Source organism: Paramormyrops kingsleyae, chromosome 15, assembly GCF_048594095.1.
Source record: "Paramormyrops kingsleyae isolate MSU_618 chromosome 15, PKINGS_0.4, whole genome shotgun sequence".
Lineage (NCBI taxonomy): Eukaryota > Metazoa > Chordata > Actinopteri > Osteoglossiformes > Mormyridae > Paramormyrops > Paramormyrops kingsleyae.
This window is the reverse complement of record NC_132811.1, coordinates 26,264,371-26,281,095: the sequence shown is the minus strand read 5'-3', so window position 1 is coordinate 26,281,095 and position 16,725 is coordinate 26,264,371. Positions and strand designations below refer to the sequence as shown.

General features: G+C 40.0%; 1 protein-coding gene across 5 annotated transcripts; it reads right to left on the bottom strand.

The window, feature by feature from the left end:
• Positions 1-2,404: 2,404 nt before the first annotated feature.
• tmem44 (transmembrane protein 44) lies at positions 2,405-15,517 on the bottom strand. 5 transcript variants are annotated; one of them, XM_023819926.2, is made up of 10 exons: positions 14,052-15,513; positions 13,794-13,923; positions 13,089-13,179; positions 12,218-12,381; positions 11,894-11,980; positions 6,260-6,430; positions 5,807-5,950; positions 5,526-5,630; positions 5,237-5,377; positions 2,405-3,013 (listed from the first exon to the last, which is right to left on the bottom strand). In XM_023819926.2, the coding sequence occupies exons 1-10, from the start codon at positions 14,222-14,224 to the stop codon at positions 2,846-2,848; spliced, it is 1,374 nt and encodes a 457-aa protein (XP_023675694.2). In that variant the 5' UTR covers positions 14,225-15,513; the 3' UTR covers positions 2,405-2,845. The 5 variants fall into 5 exon arrangements, with proteins under 5 accessions (XP_023675694.2, XP_023675695.2, XP_023675696.2 ...); XM_023819927.2 differs by lacking the exon at positions 5,526-5,630 and having other exon boundaries at positions 14,052-15,517; XM_023819928.2 differs by lacking the exon at positions 13,794-13,923.
• Positions 15,518-16,725: the final 1,208 nt, after the last annotated feature.

Here is a 16,725-nt window from a genome sequence, read left to right as displayed (position 1 = left end):
AAATGTATGTGCCCTGGGGACCATCACATTTGAGCCTAGTCTTTCTTTGGACTTTTCACATTCCTGTGACTGCTAGGGATTAAGACCCCTGACAACTAAGAGCGGTCGTGATCACAGAATAGGGCCAGTATAAAGGGAATTTTGTTTTCATTATGCATTTCCCACAACTAATTCCCAAATAACCTCTAATTTGCATTCTAATTTGCATCCTATAATTTAACATTCAAAATTCATTCTTCCACATACATGCTAAAGGTTTCAAGATCATATAGAATGTCAATGTCTAAACACATAATGTTGATGTCTGTATGTCTACATATAAATTCTAAGACTTTTTGCTAGCTACTCAAACTGAATGGCAGAACTTTCCAGATCTGAAAAAGTAGGAAGGAACGAGCAGTCAACTTCCCTGCATGCCCACTCTTATTTGTTGAATGAGATGTCCCTGTAGCATAATGTCTACATATTTGTTTTATTACGTATTGAACTGGCTATTCAATTGTTACTGATAAGACATTGTTTTGCTTATTTTGATAATTGAGTATTGTTACTTATAATATGGTTTGTACTGAATTTGCAATCCACAAGTACGCTATCTAATTTGTTTTTCTAAGTATGTCTTGCTGAGTTTCCCATACCCTGTAACCTTGGTGCATTTGTGATGGGAAAAGTTATATCAATCAAAATGGAAGATGTCATGACCTGCACGTCCAGTCCTCATATGTGCCACGCCTACCTCATTACCTGCGTGTGAATTCCCATCGTACCAGCTGTCTTGTGTTTATTCTGACATCATGTCCTGTATTTAGTCCGCGATTAAGTCTGTTTCCCGAGGTCTGTCATTGACGTTTGCCCTGTGCTGCTCCCTGCTTCCCTAATGAACCCCGTTTTTGTGATACTCGTGTCCCGAATCTGCTTCCCCGGTCCCCGCTTGTGCACTGGACCTGACAGAAGATGTATCCAGCTATTTCACGTAGGAATGCAGTAAAAATGCACACTTTGTGATACACTCAATCTGCCAAAATATCTTATGTATTTGATATGCATAAATTTGTGGCAAATTGAAACACAGATTCTGAATACAGTGTATTTGCCCTGCTGTGCATCTCTTAAGAAAAATGCATCTCCTAAATAATTGTGAATGTCTCAGGTCTTGTAATTCCAAGTAATTCTTCAGATAGCATGAAGCATCAGTAAGCTTGCCACTTCATCGCTGACTCATTGAAAGCACTGTTAAATCAAGCATTTTGAAATATACAGGGAAAGTATCTAACTCCGACACTGAAGAGATTAGGATAATCACACGATGAAAGGAGTGCAGATTTAACGAGGGGCCCCTTTGCATGTATTTAAGCAACTCCTACTTAGTGTTGAGGATGAAGCTGATTGGGTACCAGACCCTAGTTTAACTGTTTTAAAAAATAATGTTTCCAGAAGTAATTACAAAGGTTGTTAGAGAATTGTTTTCGTATATCCTACTTCCCCAGGGGTGTGTCAGTAACAGAAAGATATGTCCCAGGGTGGGGACTACTATCACATGACCTGCTGTGTCACATGACCTGTTTGTTGGCTTGCTCATTGCTGCATTGCAGGGTCTGCTGTGGCCTTACTGCCTCCTGGCCTGCCAGTCGAGTCGAGTGAACAGCTCATATAAATGTTAAACCCCTTGATAAAGCTTTCAGCCTGAAGAGTGAGAATATTCCCAGGCATACTCCTAAGGCCAATTTACCCTCATTAAAATACCATTTAAGAATATAACACCTGCAATAATGATTTATTAAACCTGTACATCAGTAGAGGAACTGAATTGAGGAAAAGCATTTCCTCCATGACTACTCCTAATCTTTGCATTGTCTCCGTATCATAGCAGGGAAGTTCCTTCCCTTCCCATCTGTTACTATGGCTTTGGAACGAACAAATTTCCCGAGCTGCAGGAGACGGGAGAAGGCAGGAGCAGCAGAGATTTATTACTGGTAAAATAATAATGTGCCACGTAGTCTGTGCCTTATCACGCTTCTCAGATTGAATATGAAAGCCTGACAATAAGTGTGGCTGCTCTGGTGAAGGGAAATGATCCCCAGGGCTCCTGAATCAGCGGCTCTTCTCCCAAAGGCCATCTTCCTGCCTAGTGCCGCATTTGCTGAAATCCCAGCTAGGCATTAATCAGCGGGCCAGCTGCAGTGGTGTAATGTTATGAGACCAGACAGCTGAAGGTTTTCTCATAAAATGACGTTCGGCAGGAGCGTTGCTTTGACCCTAATTTCTACTGTAAATTTATGGTGAATGAATCATTCGATTCAGGAAGCGTGACGGTTCCTCTGATTTTCATTATGTGGGGTCCACATTGCTCCTAATGCACGTTTCATCATTGAAGTCTGTATCACACAAAATAAGATCACACACACATTTTTAACCTTATAATTTAATTAGGATGAGCCAAGTGTATCAAAAAGAATGTACAGTAATTTAATGGTATTTGACAGCCCTGCAACCTTGACCAGAATAAGCAGTTAGACGATGGATGGACACATAGATGGATTTAAGTCTAGCCTAACCAGTTGATCCTGAGACAGCCTGAGGTCCAGCACTTTGGGGCAGATTCAGAGCTAGTCATTCAAAATTGTTGTGGGCTACACATGAACAAATCCATGTTTGTGAAGGTTTCTGTATTTACTATGCACATCTCTCCTCACTGCCTCATATTTTATAATGAATTAATAACAATATTCTTCATGCAGATTTAATATACAAAGAATCTGAAGAAAACAGTTAATTTTCACCAGACAGTAAGGCCTATAGTTAAAGTGTAATAATCGTTGGTGTTCAGCCACATCCTGGTGCTCTGTCAAGGATCCTGCTGGGTGCTGGAGCTTTTCCCCTTGCATGGCTGGTTGGCATTGGCATCAGGCTTTGCTTTTGACAGCATCGTCCACTTGTGGAGTGGGAAAGCTTCAGAGCTCTTTTGCTCTTTCTGTATTTTGCCCCATTGTGCATTTGCATCTTCAAAATCCCACTGGCGGGGGAAAAAATGGATTCACACACACTCCAGATACAAGTCGCATACTAAAAACAGACTAGCACAGGTGAGACAGACACCACTGGGACTCCTGGTGTGGTAGGTGGTACACAAGCTATCTTTACCACTATAGAGCCATCAGCAAATCATACCCAACCTACTTTTAAAATCAAATTATTATTTGCATAATATACTCCAGTATAAGGCCAAATAGGAAAAAAAGGATCATTGACTTACATTACTCTTTCCTAAAAGGGATTAACAAATGAGAAAGTTCAAATTTACTTACTTTACTTTCCGTATTTTGTTTTAGGCCAGTTATGAGAGTTACAGGTGCAGAAAATAACACTACAAATTTCTGTGCGATTCTGTGCAACCTGTGTTGTTATTTGGCAGTTCCAGCACTAGTGGTGTCATATAAAACAGTGGATAGTAAATCAGATGATCCAAACATGAAAGCTGCACATGAACAGCAGTGACCATTTGCTCAGCTAAGGTAAACATTTCTGTTCTACAAGCATTAGGCATTTTACTGAAAATAGTTCCTGAAGCTGCAACGCGGAGTGCTTCCCTTGTATGACCCATACCCCTCCCCGCCTTGTAATCGCAGATCTTTAACAGCAAAATAATTCAGCCACAGTATAAGTTTCTTGATTCTATCCCTTACTCCCCACTTCATTATACCAAGTTCAGAAACAATCCAGAGCTAATTCCACACTGTTCACAGATGAATGGAAAGCAAAGGAGCTTGGGATCAGAGAGAAACATTTCAGAAGACTTCAAAATGCATATTGAAATACATAACTTGCTTTGAAATGTCAATATTTAAACATAACATGTAAATTCTTCATCACAATCATTTACTCCTGCTAGTGAACCATTCGCAGTATTTGCACTTAAGCACACACTGTGAATGATAAATTCACAATCTATTTCAAGGGCATTTTCTCCACACAATCAACTGTTTTCCTCATCACATGATCTTCCTATAAAACAGATCGTAAAGCCCACCCCTGACAAGTCACTGACTCCTCAAGAGCACTCAATGCAGACAAAGAAATACAATGCTCCACAGGAACACCATCAATTTTAGTCACTCCTTAGATGTCAGTGGTTACACATTATGCAAAAGTAAAACTAGCTTACATAATGACAATGAACTTGATGTTAAAGTCCAAGCTAAAGGTTAGATACTTAGATATGTATTACAGTTGAGCCATTTCCATACCCATACCTTTGGAAGTCTTATACACATAGGGGAGTGCATATTAATCCTTTTACTTATACAATTAAACTATTCTGATTTTTCAGTGATCTGCACATTTAATTTAATTTAAACTGGCAAATTTCCCTTGTGGTTGCTGGAGCATGTAGGATACAGAGCCTCCCCTGAGACCCAAACTCATGACCCTAGGATACAATACCCTGCATCCTTAGCCGTGCCACACCAACTAGAAGGAAACAATGATTATTAGAAGACTTTCCTAATAATGAAATGCCTGACAGAAGGTTTCTGGATACAGCTCTTTCACACACATCAATGGGAACATTCACTTTTTCCTGTTTAGCGTATTGTTTAAAGCACAATAGTATTTGTTCTGTGCCATTTCCCTTTGTTTTAGCCTCAGTGGTGTTTGCTGCTGATTGCTTTTTCCAGGAATAGGGGGATGGCCCAAAGCCACAGTGCAACAGCTGCCCTACACAACAGATCTCGAAGGTTTAGCACATCTGCATTTACCATACCTCAGCGCTATATAACATACCTCCCTGTGTATCATTTACTGACATTTCAGCATACACATGCTACAGTTACAGCCACATTTATAGGCTACCAAAGAGTATATCATACACCAAAGACGGCCACAAACTATATCAACGGAATCTAAGTAATTTTAGCAACACAAAGTCGTACGGGCGGTGATGCTGCAGTGATCGCCGTTTTGGCACACGACCAAACTGAATCATTATTCAAACAGAAAATTAGCAGGGTATAGAAGAGCAAGCTACCATAAGGTCAAAATCTGCACAGCACTTCCACCTACTGAAACAATGTGGAATTGCAGCTTTGGCTGTTCTCTACACAAAAACTTACCATGCTAAGACACTATTTAAATTAGCATAAAAGCTATGCCCCTGCACTTAAAATGTTAATAATCACTGGCTTTAAGCGTGCTCTGAGACAGAATGAGGGACAAAGTTATTAGGGCCAATGGTGCTGACCTCCAGGTCGGAGCTGACAGATGACGTGTCTGAGGAGCCGTCAGAGGAGCGCGGACTGTCCACTCTCACCACTCTGATCCTCCTTAGGGTCTGACTCCCACACTGACCTTCCCTGGAAATCTTCACTTCTTTCAAACAAATCTGGAATGCAAATATTTTTGGATGAAATGTATGTCCAATATCTACATTGTGATATCACCAGTTCTTAGTTCATCATCTAAAATGTGGAAAGCATTTTATTTTGCATAATAGCAAAGAGAAGCTTTTCCTCTGCCCCGATAGAGAAAACCTTTCTTGGTGGTGGAATGGTCACATCAATATACTGTCCGACTTCAGTCTTCTTGTTTGGAGTTCTATTGCCTGATAGATCCTGAAGGGGAGTGTGGCTTAATCCCTTACATAAAGTCAAAGAGAAGAAGGGATGTAGAAGCATTTGCTAGCTGGTAACACGAGACTAAGAACACGCAGGAGAATGAGGCAAAGACCAAGGTTCTGGACCAAAACAGTAATCAGGTGAAAGTGGCAGGACAGTGGGGGAGGTGGGGGGGCAGGGTGCTGTTTGCTGCGTACTTGCTGGCTTGCTGAGGCTGTCGTTCTGGGCCAGCGTGGGGCAGAGTTCCCCAGTAGGGCTTGTGTCTCTGCAGAATTCAATTTGGGATATTGGCTCAAAGATTTCCATCCTGTCCACCTCCTGTAGCAGGACAGCGTAACAATCTGGAGTGGCAGGGTTAAACAAAATACAACATATGCCGTTTTCAGCCAAGATTGTCAAATTTACATTTTATATTTGGACAGCAGAGCATGAAATGACACAGTGAATACTGATTTATCAAATACCACGATTGTTCCAAAACAAGGGTTTCATATCATTTACTTATGTTAGCGGTTGTTTGTATCAGACCAAATTTTCTTTTCTTTTCAGAACTGTAGGTCAGGCCCATTGACAGAAGTCATGTTACTGTCCCCCAAAGACCATACGGCATGGGAATTCACACTCAAAAGCATCAAATAGTGGAAGGATACAATGACATCAAAGGCCGCACATCCAGCAGCGGTCAGTATCCAAGGCATTGCCTTCAAGACAGGCTCCAGATGAGTGTCATAGAGGAGGACTGCAGAGGCATACAGTACACTGGCCAGGACACACAGCACTCCAGAAGTGATTTCAATAGTCGAGCCAGTCATCCCTCGATACTAAAAAGCCATCAGACAGCTCTGTATGCATATGAACACCTGAATGTCTAAATCAGTGTTTATCAATCTAGTCCTTGGGGATCCAAAGACAATCCATGTTTTGGCTCCCTCCCAGCTTCATCGAAAAAAAAATGACTACTGTCTGGCAAGCACCAGGTTGGGAAACATTGGTCTAAATGTCTGAGGGTCCCACTTTCCAATAAGACTACCCTTATAAATGGTTTATGAATATTTTGTAATCGGGTTCTTAGTTAAGCTGTAACAATCTGTAAATCATTAAGACACACAAAGAAGTTATAACCTTTTTAAAAAAAAATAAAATTAACGAGTAGGGCTGATCGATATCATGACATTATATCGCGCATACGCAATAATCACCAGGGCTTAAGATGGCAGGCTAAATTTTTGCCCGGACGGCAGCTTTTCCGGTCAATACGGACGTTTATTTACACCCACAATTTAAGCAGATTAGTAGTACGGCTAAAAGAGCGAAGGGACATATTGACAACCACAACATCTTTTAAAAGAGGAGATACTGTGGTTAAACAAGGTAAAAGATGTTGGTGGTATGGCAGTATTTATTTTTTGCAGATTAAAGTCCGACACGTTTTCTTTGTGTAAATATGGTTTTCATTTTCATTTCAGTTCACGAATTATATTCTTTTATTTAGTGTCCATTCTCATTTCAGTTTTAGTTTACGATAACGAAACTGGCCCCAAGTCCAAACTTATACACACTAGCAACGTCAGTCAACGTAGAATAAGCCCAGATTTTAGCCTTCACATTTTCACAAACACTTATTCGATGAAGATTCTAATGTAGCAAACAGACAATTTTATGGCTTTAATTGGTGTATTTAGCAGATACAAGGACAAAATATAATTCTAATTTAATAAACATGAACAGACAGCCCTTCGGGTGGTTCTGCCTTGTCTAACGGTTCAGCCATCATCCAGAATAGTGCCTATGCGTTTCCTCTTCAGGTGCTCCTGTGTAGCGTTAGTGCCACTGTTCTGTCGAAAAATACTACCTATCGAGACGTGCTATTGAGCCTTTCTGCGCATGTGCAGTTCCACCGTTTTGGGATTAGGGTTAGGTTTTAGGGGTTAGGGTTAGGGTTAGGGTAAGAGTTAACCACCTTTTTGATTTGTGATAATTTTAAGTACTATAATAATTACGTAGTGATATTAAATGAAAACATGTGTTATAATGATCTGAAGCGTTGTAGAAATCATGCATCGATTTAAAATATTCATGTCGACGCATTTTCAGCGTTGACGTCGTGGACTACGACGACTAATCACGGCAGCCCTAATTTAATGACACCCAAAGGTTAGTAATCAGTATAAATTTGGTATATCCTAATGTTCAATAAACGTGTCGGACTTTAAACTGCACTGTGCACTCTAGCATCACAAAAAAAATTACAAAAGTCTTATTACCTTTCACAGTATTGTGCAGGTTTTAAGAAAGTTTCTGTGAAAGCCCTTAAAAATTATTTTTGAAAACGTCTTCAGCTCTATATTCAGCATATTTTGAACATCAATAACTGCAAACAAACAAAGTGGGCACATTTCAGCAAGGAGTGCATCTCTAACTGGAAAAAAGATGTTTCTTTTATATCCCTTTTCAAAATATAACTTGGGTTTTCACATTAAACAGGGCAGCATGTTTAGACTATACTGTGGTCAAGTACTGGAATTTAAGTTCTCTAAGAAAAACAGACAACGGTTTGTAAAACGGACAACTCCAGCAAGAAATACAAACAACAAATAAACAAATAAGAGCACTTATTTTAACATCAGCAGCGTAACTCCAACTAACATCCAAAATTTCGCGAAACTCTTTTTCAAAGCAAAAAAGTTAAAGTGCAACACATTTACAGTGCAAGAGACAACCGTTTATCCATCTGATGGTCAAACTTCTGTGTTATAGTGTATATAAGAACGTCAACATGTCCATGTGTTCTGGACTTAGGCTGGCTCTTTTCTTAGAGACTATGTTTCCCGGTAAGCGAGTGTCTGCCTCGGTCCGCTTGACGCCACAGTATTAAACTGTTGTGGCTACTTACTGTAGCATACGGAAATGAGAAATAGCTTCCTAGATAAAAATGATCCATGGGTACTCACACTCCCTAATTATAAAATCCAAAACCGCAAAATCTGGCAACACTCAAGTTGGACAGAACCGGAAAACGGTTGGCGCATTTTGAGAAATTAAAACAACGCGTCAATTAAAGATACGTCGACATTTTTTTTTGCATGTCATCAGGGACCTGTGACTTATTTATTTTGAGCTTAGATAGGCTTTGTAACACATCAGCTTCAGTTATACATATATTAGTCAGAGATGATGCTGTATCAGTAATAAGATTCGGTATGTTACTTGTGTCCTCTACAGTGAATACCCATGCAAAACAATCATTAACTATATCAATTTCATTTTAAATTATAAGACTCTTACTATCTGCAGATTAGTGCTTTCAGCTTTCAGAGCTCTTTTGTAGTTAAAATATTGGAAGAAACTTTTGATGTGATCCTTAGCCTCCAGTGCAATCTTCCTTTCAACATTCCTGTTAGCAAGTCTAATATTATTTTTTAACTCAAGCTGTAGACTTACAGCAGGTACTCCTGCTTTACTCTGAAATCATTAGTTATTTTCCATTTGTAGAACAGAGCCCTTTTCCTTCTGACTTTATTCTTAATTTCCTTAGTAAACCACCTTGGTTGCAGTTTCGTAGATTTAGTTTTGCTGGAAACAGGCATGAAGTCCTCTTGCACTTGCAACAATGTGCTTTTTAAAAAATTCCCATGCATCTTCAACAGTTTTGTTATTTAACCTCCACCCAGTGTACAGTTTCTAGTTTCAGTCTCATTCCATTAAAGTTAGCCTTCCTCACATTGTATGTTTTTGTTTTGGACTTTGCTCTTTGGACACTAAAATTAACCTCAAATTTAATCATGTTGTGATCACTACCGTCCAGTGGTTCTAAAACCTCTAATTTTCCAATCCTATCCTGGTACAAGATCAAGAAGGGCATCTCCCCTGGTACGGGTATTAACAAACCGAGTAAAAAAGCAATCTTGTATTAATTCCACCATCTCAAGTTCATTTACAGAAGAACCAGAGACTGTATCCCAGGTAAATTAAAATCACCCATAACCACCACATCATTTTTATTACTCATAATCCTGATTTCCTCTGCAGCTACATTAGGTGCTCTATAACAAACACTGACAATTAGGCCATTTCAGTTTTTAGCATGTAGTTTTACCCATATAGCTTCTGTACTTTTATTTTTATCAGTAAGCTCCCTTGCCTGCAACCACCTCCCTTCTTGCCTATCCGGTCTCTACAGAACAACGTCTAACCATCTATATTATATTCCTTCTCCATCATTATCACTCAACCATGTTTCTGTTATTCCTACAATATCATAAACATCTGATTAATTAAAAGCCTCTAAATCATGAATTTTGTTTCTAGTACTCCTAGCATTTAAGTACAGACAGCAAAGGTTAGGCCTTTTATAGTGCCCAATTTCATTATTATTTGGGGCTTTCCGTCTCCCCCCACCTATATTCATAACTAACCTCCCTGCCCCCCAGTCCTTAGTTTAAACATTCCTCAACTACTCTACACATAAGCCTCCCCAATACACTGGTTTCCCTCTGGTTCAGATGCAACCCATCCAGCTTGAACAGGTCCCACCTGTTCCAGAAAGTCTTCCAGTGCCCCATAAACCTAAACCCCTCTTTCCTACACCATCCTTTTAGCTACGCAATTAATCTCCTTATCTCAGCTTACTTAGCCTGGTCTCAAATGGCACGGGAAATATTCCAAAGAACAGCACCATGGACGTTCTGCTTCTAAGTTTATATGCTATAAATTTTTCCTGCAGAACAGCCCACCTGCCCCGACCTATGTCGTTAGTGCCAACATGCACCACGACCACTGGATCCATCCCGGCTGGGGGTGAAAAGCCTGTGCACAAGATCCGGAAGGTCCCCCACCTGGGCACCAGGCAGGCAAGACACCGTATCACACTTGCAAACATAACTTTCTACATAATAATCTCTAATAATTGAATTCCCCACTACCACAACCTCTCTCTTCTTGGGGGGAGGGGGCTCCTTGGTGCCCAAGGGTCCACCTGTCTCCCCAGTCTCTTCTGGCTCTAAAGCTGGAAGCACCTGAAAGCGGTTTGACACAGTCAGTGCAGGTGATGCCGTCTCTGTATAATGTGTACACCCTTTCTTACGTCTATGACCTACGGTCACCCAACTCTCTCAACTTCTGTTCTTCATTTTCCCCCCTCCCCACTTGTGGCATAAAAGGCATATTAACCATCTCTTCTAACTGCATGTTGTGTCGGATGAGAGCCAGTTGCTCCTCAAGGTCACGAACCTTGGCGGTGAGTGAGTCCACTAGCTGACATCACTCGCAGATGAAGTACAACTGTATGCAAGCATCCAGGAGGCAAACATCATGCAAACACAACACTGAGCTGGCCCCATAACTATCTCACTATAACACTATCCCTTACTCCCAGCTCAGTATATTTATATTAGAGTATTTCACTTTGAATTGATTTAATTCATGGGTAGTTAATACAATAATGTGCTGAGTACAATAAAACGCTAACAGTTACGTTAAAACGGAACTTTTAATTATTTGATAGGGTCAGAGAGATAAAAACCTTAATTAGTAATACGTCAACCAAATGAACTATTACTTACCAATAACTTCCTACTGGACCATGTAAAGCGAAGTAAAGCGAAGTTGCTCTTGGGAAGTCACAGCTAGCAGGCTACTGCCGGAGCAGGAAAAAAAAGTGGAAAATGTCCTCCCGGCCCCAACAGGTGACGAGCAAAGCTCAGGAGCAACTGTCCTTTTCTGACACTAGTTAACATTACCGATGTTAGATAATAATACCCCGTGGGTGTTTGTTACGAAGTTACATGGACAGAAAACGCTGCTTACTTGACACGCACAGCTGCACCTCACTGTTGGCAACATGCGGACTGTTTCAAGGACAGACAAGCGCACACACAGACCAAAATAAAAAAAAAAACAGCCACCCACGTAAACTGTATTAGCACACAAACACACAAATATACTTCCAAACAATCCCAAAACAACTGCTGCAACACGCACACAAGTGCACACCGGCGTCAACACTACTCTCTCAGTTCAGTAATCCCAGCAGCCTCTGCACCACCTTGTTTATCCATAAGATCTCATCTTTTAAAAGATGTTGTGGCTGCTGGGTCATTCCTATCCAATGTTAATAGGGCTGGGCAATATCACAAGTTACTACAATTAAAAAGTGGCAAAAGGGAGCCTTATTGGAAAGTGGCACCCAACTTCCACAAGACAGCTGAAACAGGAATATACTGACCAGCTCTCCATCACTAACTCTCCCAGGACAGGGAAGCTGTTAGGGTTACTGGGGTACTCACTGCTTCAATTAGAGCAGGAAGCTTCGAGGTCCAACCAATGATGCAGGAAAGCAGACCCAGAGTGTAACCCAGGATTTCTCCATTGTCCTGCTCCAGGAGGGAAGTATGATATGATGATAAAGTGATAAATATGGTGATAAATATCACAGTGCAAATGAAGCATAGTCCCATCAGGAACTGCCACCATGGGGCCTCCACAAGATGGCAGCACTCATTCACATTAATTTATTTAGCAGATGCTTTTGTCCAAAGCTTAAAATCGTTATACCGACCACAGATCATGAGCCAGCAACCTTCTGTACACAAACACAGCATCCTACTCACCTGTGGAGAAATTCCGAGAAGGCGTCTCTGTGGCTGAGCTTCAACCAAAGGGCCACAGGTCACACGAGGCCACAAGAAGAGCCATGCTCCCAGAACCATGGGAAAGCACATAACCAGGAAACTTTGCCCATGTTTCTTCTTTAACACCATTTTAATCCTTCTGGCTAAGGCAAGGATGCAAGGAAGTTAGGAGAGTCATCTTTGACAAAGACAGACACAACAACCAAAAGAAGACAATACGTTAGAAACCTGGACTGAAACCTCCACATACTTTAATTTAGCTGACACTTTTCTCCAAAACAATGGTCAAGTTGCATTGCAAACATATGGTGTCAGCTAGACATAAGTGCAACTAGGCTGAGCTTCCAATGAGTAATAAATAAGTGTAAAGTACTATTGGAGCAAAACGTATAAAACACAACCATAGCAAGAATATAAGAGAACTATTAAAATCAAAGTGAAGCACAAAAAAGCATTCAGGACATAAAGATGATCAGCTATGAGCTAGTAAGAAAGTAAGTAAATTATTTAAAAGGACTGTAAAACCAACCTTCATTAACAAGTGCTGTACAAAGTAAACAACAAATAATAAAGATACACATGCACACATATAAACATACAAACCACTCAAAAATTCACATATCAGAGATGCAGCCAGAGTAGTAATTAAGGTGTTCCCATAATAGATGGTCTTGAGGAGTTTCTATTACAAAGTCTCACCATTTCAGCGATGATGGCATGATACTGTGGCATCTCCACCAGATTTGAACACAATATGGCAGTAGATCTATTAGCTTTACATATTTAAGAAAACATTTTGCACTATAAATTGTATCTACAACTGTAAATACAGGTGCCTTTCATAACTCACCACTCTTTGAATGTTTGCACAGACAAACGGGAATGTAGATAAACATGAAACGAACAATATCCAATCCTGTCATGAATACACCCATCACCATCTGGCACGCAGAACGTAAAATGCAAAGAGAAATAGCACATTAGCCATTATACTTCCAGATGCCCCATTGTCGAAAATAAAAACAGATTGGAAATTCTAATTTTCTTTAACACTGCTAAGCTGACAAAAGTAGATGGAAATGGAAACTGTACATAGAAATAAGGTTAAACATATACTGTTTTCAAACCAAAATCCAGTTATATGCTGTCATTATCTGGCATGTATAATGACAAAACACATTCCTAAAAAAATTTACATTATAATTAACATTATCTATAACAGGATGAATCCATCTGTCAATCCACCTTCTAATCATTTATCAAGGCCGGGGCACGTCGTGTAAAAGGTTTAATGGTAACAATAGACACCTAATGAACACTGTCAAAGCTAACACTTTACCAGCACAACACGCCTACGACAAACTGCACGTGAAGCCATGATAAACCATACATTTCTATATGAATGGGAAGTTAGATAATGGAGTCCTGTTGCCTTCAAGCAGGTTAAACAGTAACACTAAATTTCACGTACATACCTGTACATCTATTCACTAACAGGATACGATAATGCATTTTTAAAAGCAAGTATATTAAGAAACAGAGCCCTGCATGATACCTGCATGAGCAGCTGGTTAGAGAGCAGAGCCCCCACGGCGCCGCTTAAGTTCCCGAGCAGGCAGTAAAGGGCGCAGGCGGCCGTGGCTGCGGAGCCGCTGCGCTTCGCCGCACAGTCCTTAAAAATCAGCCTAACACGAACGGGAAAAATCAATCCGAGGACCGCTTGCATAATTTTTAGATTCTAGTGTATATCAAACCACATACTCCGTTTATTTACTTCAATTATTGAGAAAAAGAAGAAAACGTGGTTACTTACAGAAAGTACGCAATTGTTAGAAGTATCGCAGATAAACAACATAATCCAGCAGGTACGCAAAAAAGTGGCTCAAAAAAGCATGGTGTAAATTCAGGGCTGATCCAAGAAGTCCAGCCAAGGAAATATCTCATTGTCGTATTTGGTATTTCAATGGACTGCTTTAGGTGTCCCATCTTAAAGCATCATGATTTAAACATATGCAGGCAAAATATCATAAAAGCAACCCGAGTTCAAGAAACCTAAATCGACACTAGAAACATGCGACCAATTAGGTTAAAGTTACATTGCAAATGAAGCCGGTCAGGTGGCTTTCAAGATGGCCTGTACAATCTAGAAATTACAAAAAAAGTTATCTGCAACTTTTATTAAATAAATACAATATAGAGCACCGACGATCTAAATAAAGTATGTTTCTTTGTGTTAACTACTGATCTCAGTACAGGAAACTTTCAAGAAAATAGGTACTTCGAAAACATCGCAGAGAAACTGGCACAAACTGCATGTAGATCAGTTTAGGGGATAGTTTGTTTATAACTCAATGTTAAACCAAAGTAAATTATGAAAACCCATTGAAAACTCATACGCATACTGCATTTGGGAAAAATTGTTGTCTTCCCAGGGGGAAAATTATTATAATTTTTTATGAATTTAATGGTCTGCAATCATATGCAAAGGGGCTAATTAATTGAACGGTTTTGTATATCTCTTGTATTTGGACGGCATTTATACAGCCGCGGGAAAAAGCATAGCAGTTTTTGTTTCACTCACACACACATACATACTCGATCTGTCCTAGCAGTGCATTTCACACCTGCACCCATTCCTTTCAAGGTCACTTGATGTCATCCTACGATTCATGAGAAATTTTGAACCTCTAAACAACCTGTTGCTCAGCGTAGCCTTCTGTCAGCGGAACGACGATTAAACCAGTCTTTAAGTATGCAAATTTGTTTTAATATATAAACTGATCTCTTACATTTTTTCGCGGCTGTAGGTTTTATTAGTACAGTGGTACGTCAGTACTCGAACTTAATCCGTTCAGAACTCAGGATCGAATTTTCCACATAAGAAATAATGTAAAACCAATTATTTGGTTCCCGGTCCCAAAAAATTACACGTAAATATGTTTTTTTTTTTAGCATTTAAACACAAAATGAACCGGATAAAACAAGAAGAGCATATACTGTACTAAACACATCTAAGCACATTTATCAAAACAGTAATTTGTAAAGTAAGAAAATAAATGTATTCAAACAATGTGTAAAAACAACGTGTCCTGCCCGACCGTCCGCTCCTTTCGTGTGCCATGCCCCCTCGTTAACCTCGCGTGGAATCCCCGTGTGATCAGGTTTCTGGTTGTTGTCATTAATCCTCTGTATTTCGTCCGCGTTTCAATTTGCTTCCCCAGTCCGGTCATTGTATTGTCCGCCTGCCTTTTGCCTGCCTTACCTGTAATTAAACCCTGTATTCCCCGATACCCTGTCGTCTGTGCCTTTGTCTCCGTCCCAGCTGGGCACGACAATATTATTATAATTAAATGTATTAATGGTTTATTATTAATGATATAAAAATATTAATAAGAAATCTTTATTTTTCAATACAATAATAATTACTGTTACTGTCTATCATTATCTAAATGTATTTTTACTGTCTAAATATATGTATTCAGCTGGTGTAAACATGCAGTATGCCATCACAGCGAATGTGAGGCTGAGACTGAAGCTTTACCCTTCGTTTCCGCTGAGAGACGTGCGGTGTGACTCATTTCCCTGCGCATACAAGTTATCTTGGGTCAGCATTCACGGTTAGACTTCTGATATTCAGATCGAGTTCTAGGTCATTTTTTTCGAACTGGTTGGTTCGACCTTTAAGAAATTCGGGTTCAAATTAGTTGGAGAACTGAGGTAGGCCTACCACTGTATAGCCTTCAGTCTTAGTGCTGAAAGTGCTAATCGGGAACAAAAGCCTGCCTGATTTGATCAAAAAACGATAAAGGACAAAAGTCTCAATAACGTGCATTTCCCTAATTTCAGTCGTAATTAAAGACCGACAACATACACAATACCTACTTTACGTCCAAAACACTGCATCAAAATTCTAACTTGTAAGGCACTTAATGATCATATTACTGGTTATTAGACTGATTGGTATACTGCATAACTCACTCTGTAGGGTTTATGCCTCCTTGAAATACCACAATTAAATAGGAGAAGCAACCGGCAGCAGTTTGTATCTATAGGTCTTTTAGCACTCAGAGCTCAGATCTAAAAGTCGAGACTCCATGGAGGAGACCAAGAAGAAATGAACTCATTATGAACATCTTCTGGAATTTACTTCCATGCATCCTGGAAGAAAGTCAGCTGATGCATAGAAACCATGGTAGGAAAATGCTGGACAGGCTTTTACTGCAATGTCATGGATGCTGGTCAAAGCTTTTTAGGTCACCTTGTTCCAGGCATTTTGTGGGGAAATGGATGTGCTATTCCTTAGGATGTGTTTAGATACTACAAATACTATGTTTTATTTATGCCCTCAATTTGTAAGGCAGCCCATGTAGCAAGGCAACTTCAGGACTGATGCAAGTTGCCTGTGGTGTCCAGGAATTCTACCCTGACATCTCTAGCTGTGCAGAATCCACCTCAATTTTAAGACTTAACTTTTAAGAAGACTAAGG

What these genes read in the sequence shown, in the direction of transcription:
- tmem44 (XM_023819926.2), bottom strand. Translation starts at nt 14,224, where the DNA reads ATGGGACACCTAAAGCAGTCCATTGAAATACCAAATACGACAATGAGA. An exon ending in TTCTCGGAATTTCTCCACAG is followed by an intron (nt 11,981 to 12,217) that starts GTGAGTAGGATG and finishes CTCCTGGAGCAG; the next exon opens with GACAATGGAGAAATCCTGGG. An exon ending in GTGCGGCCTTTGATGTCATT is followed by an intron (nt 5,951 to 6,259) that starts GTATCCTTCCAC and finishes CTGCCACTCCAG; the next exon opens with ATTGTTACGCTGTCCTGCTA.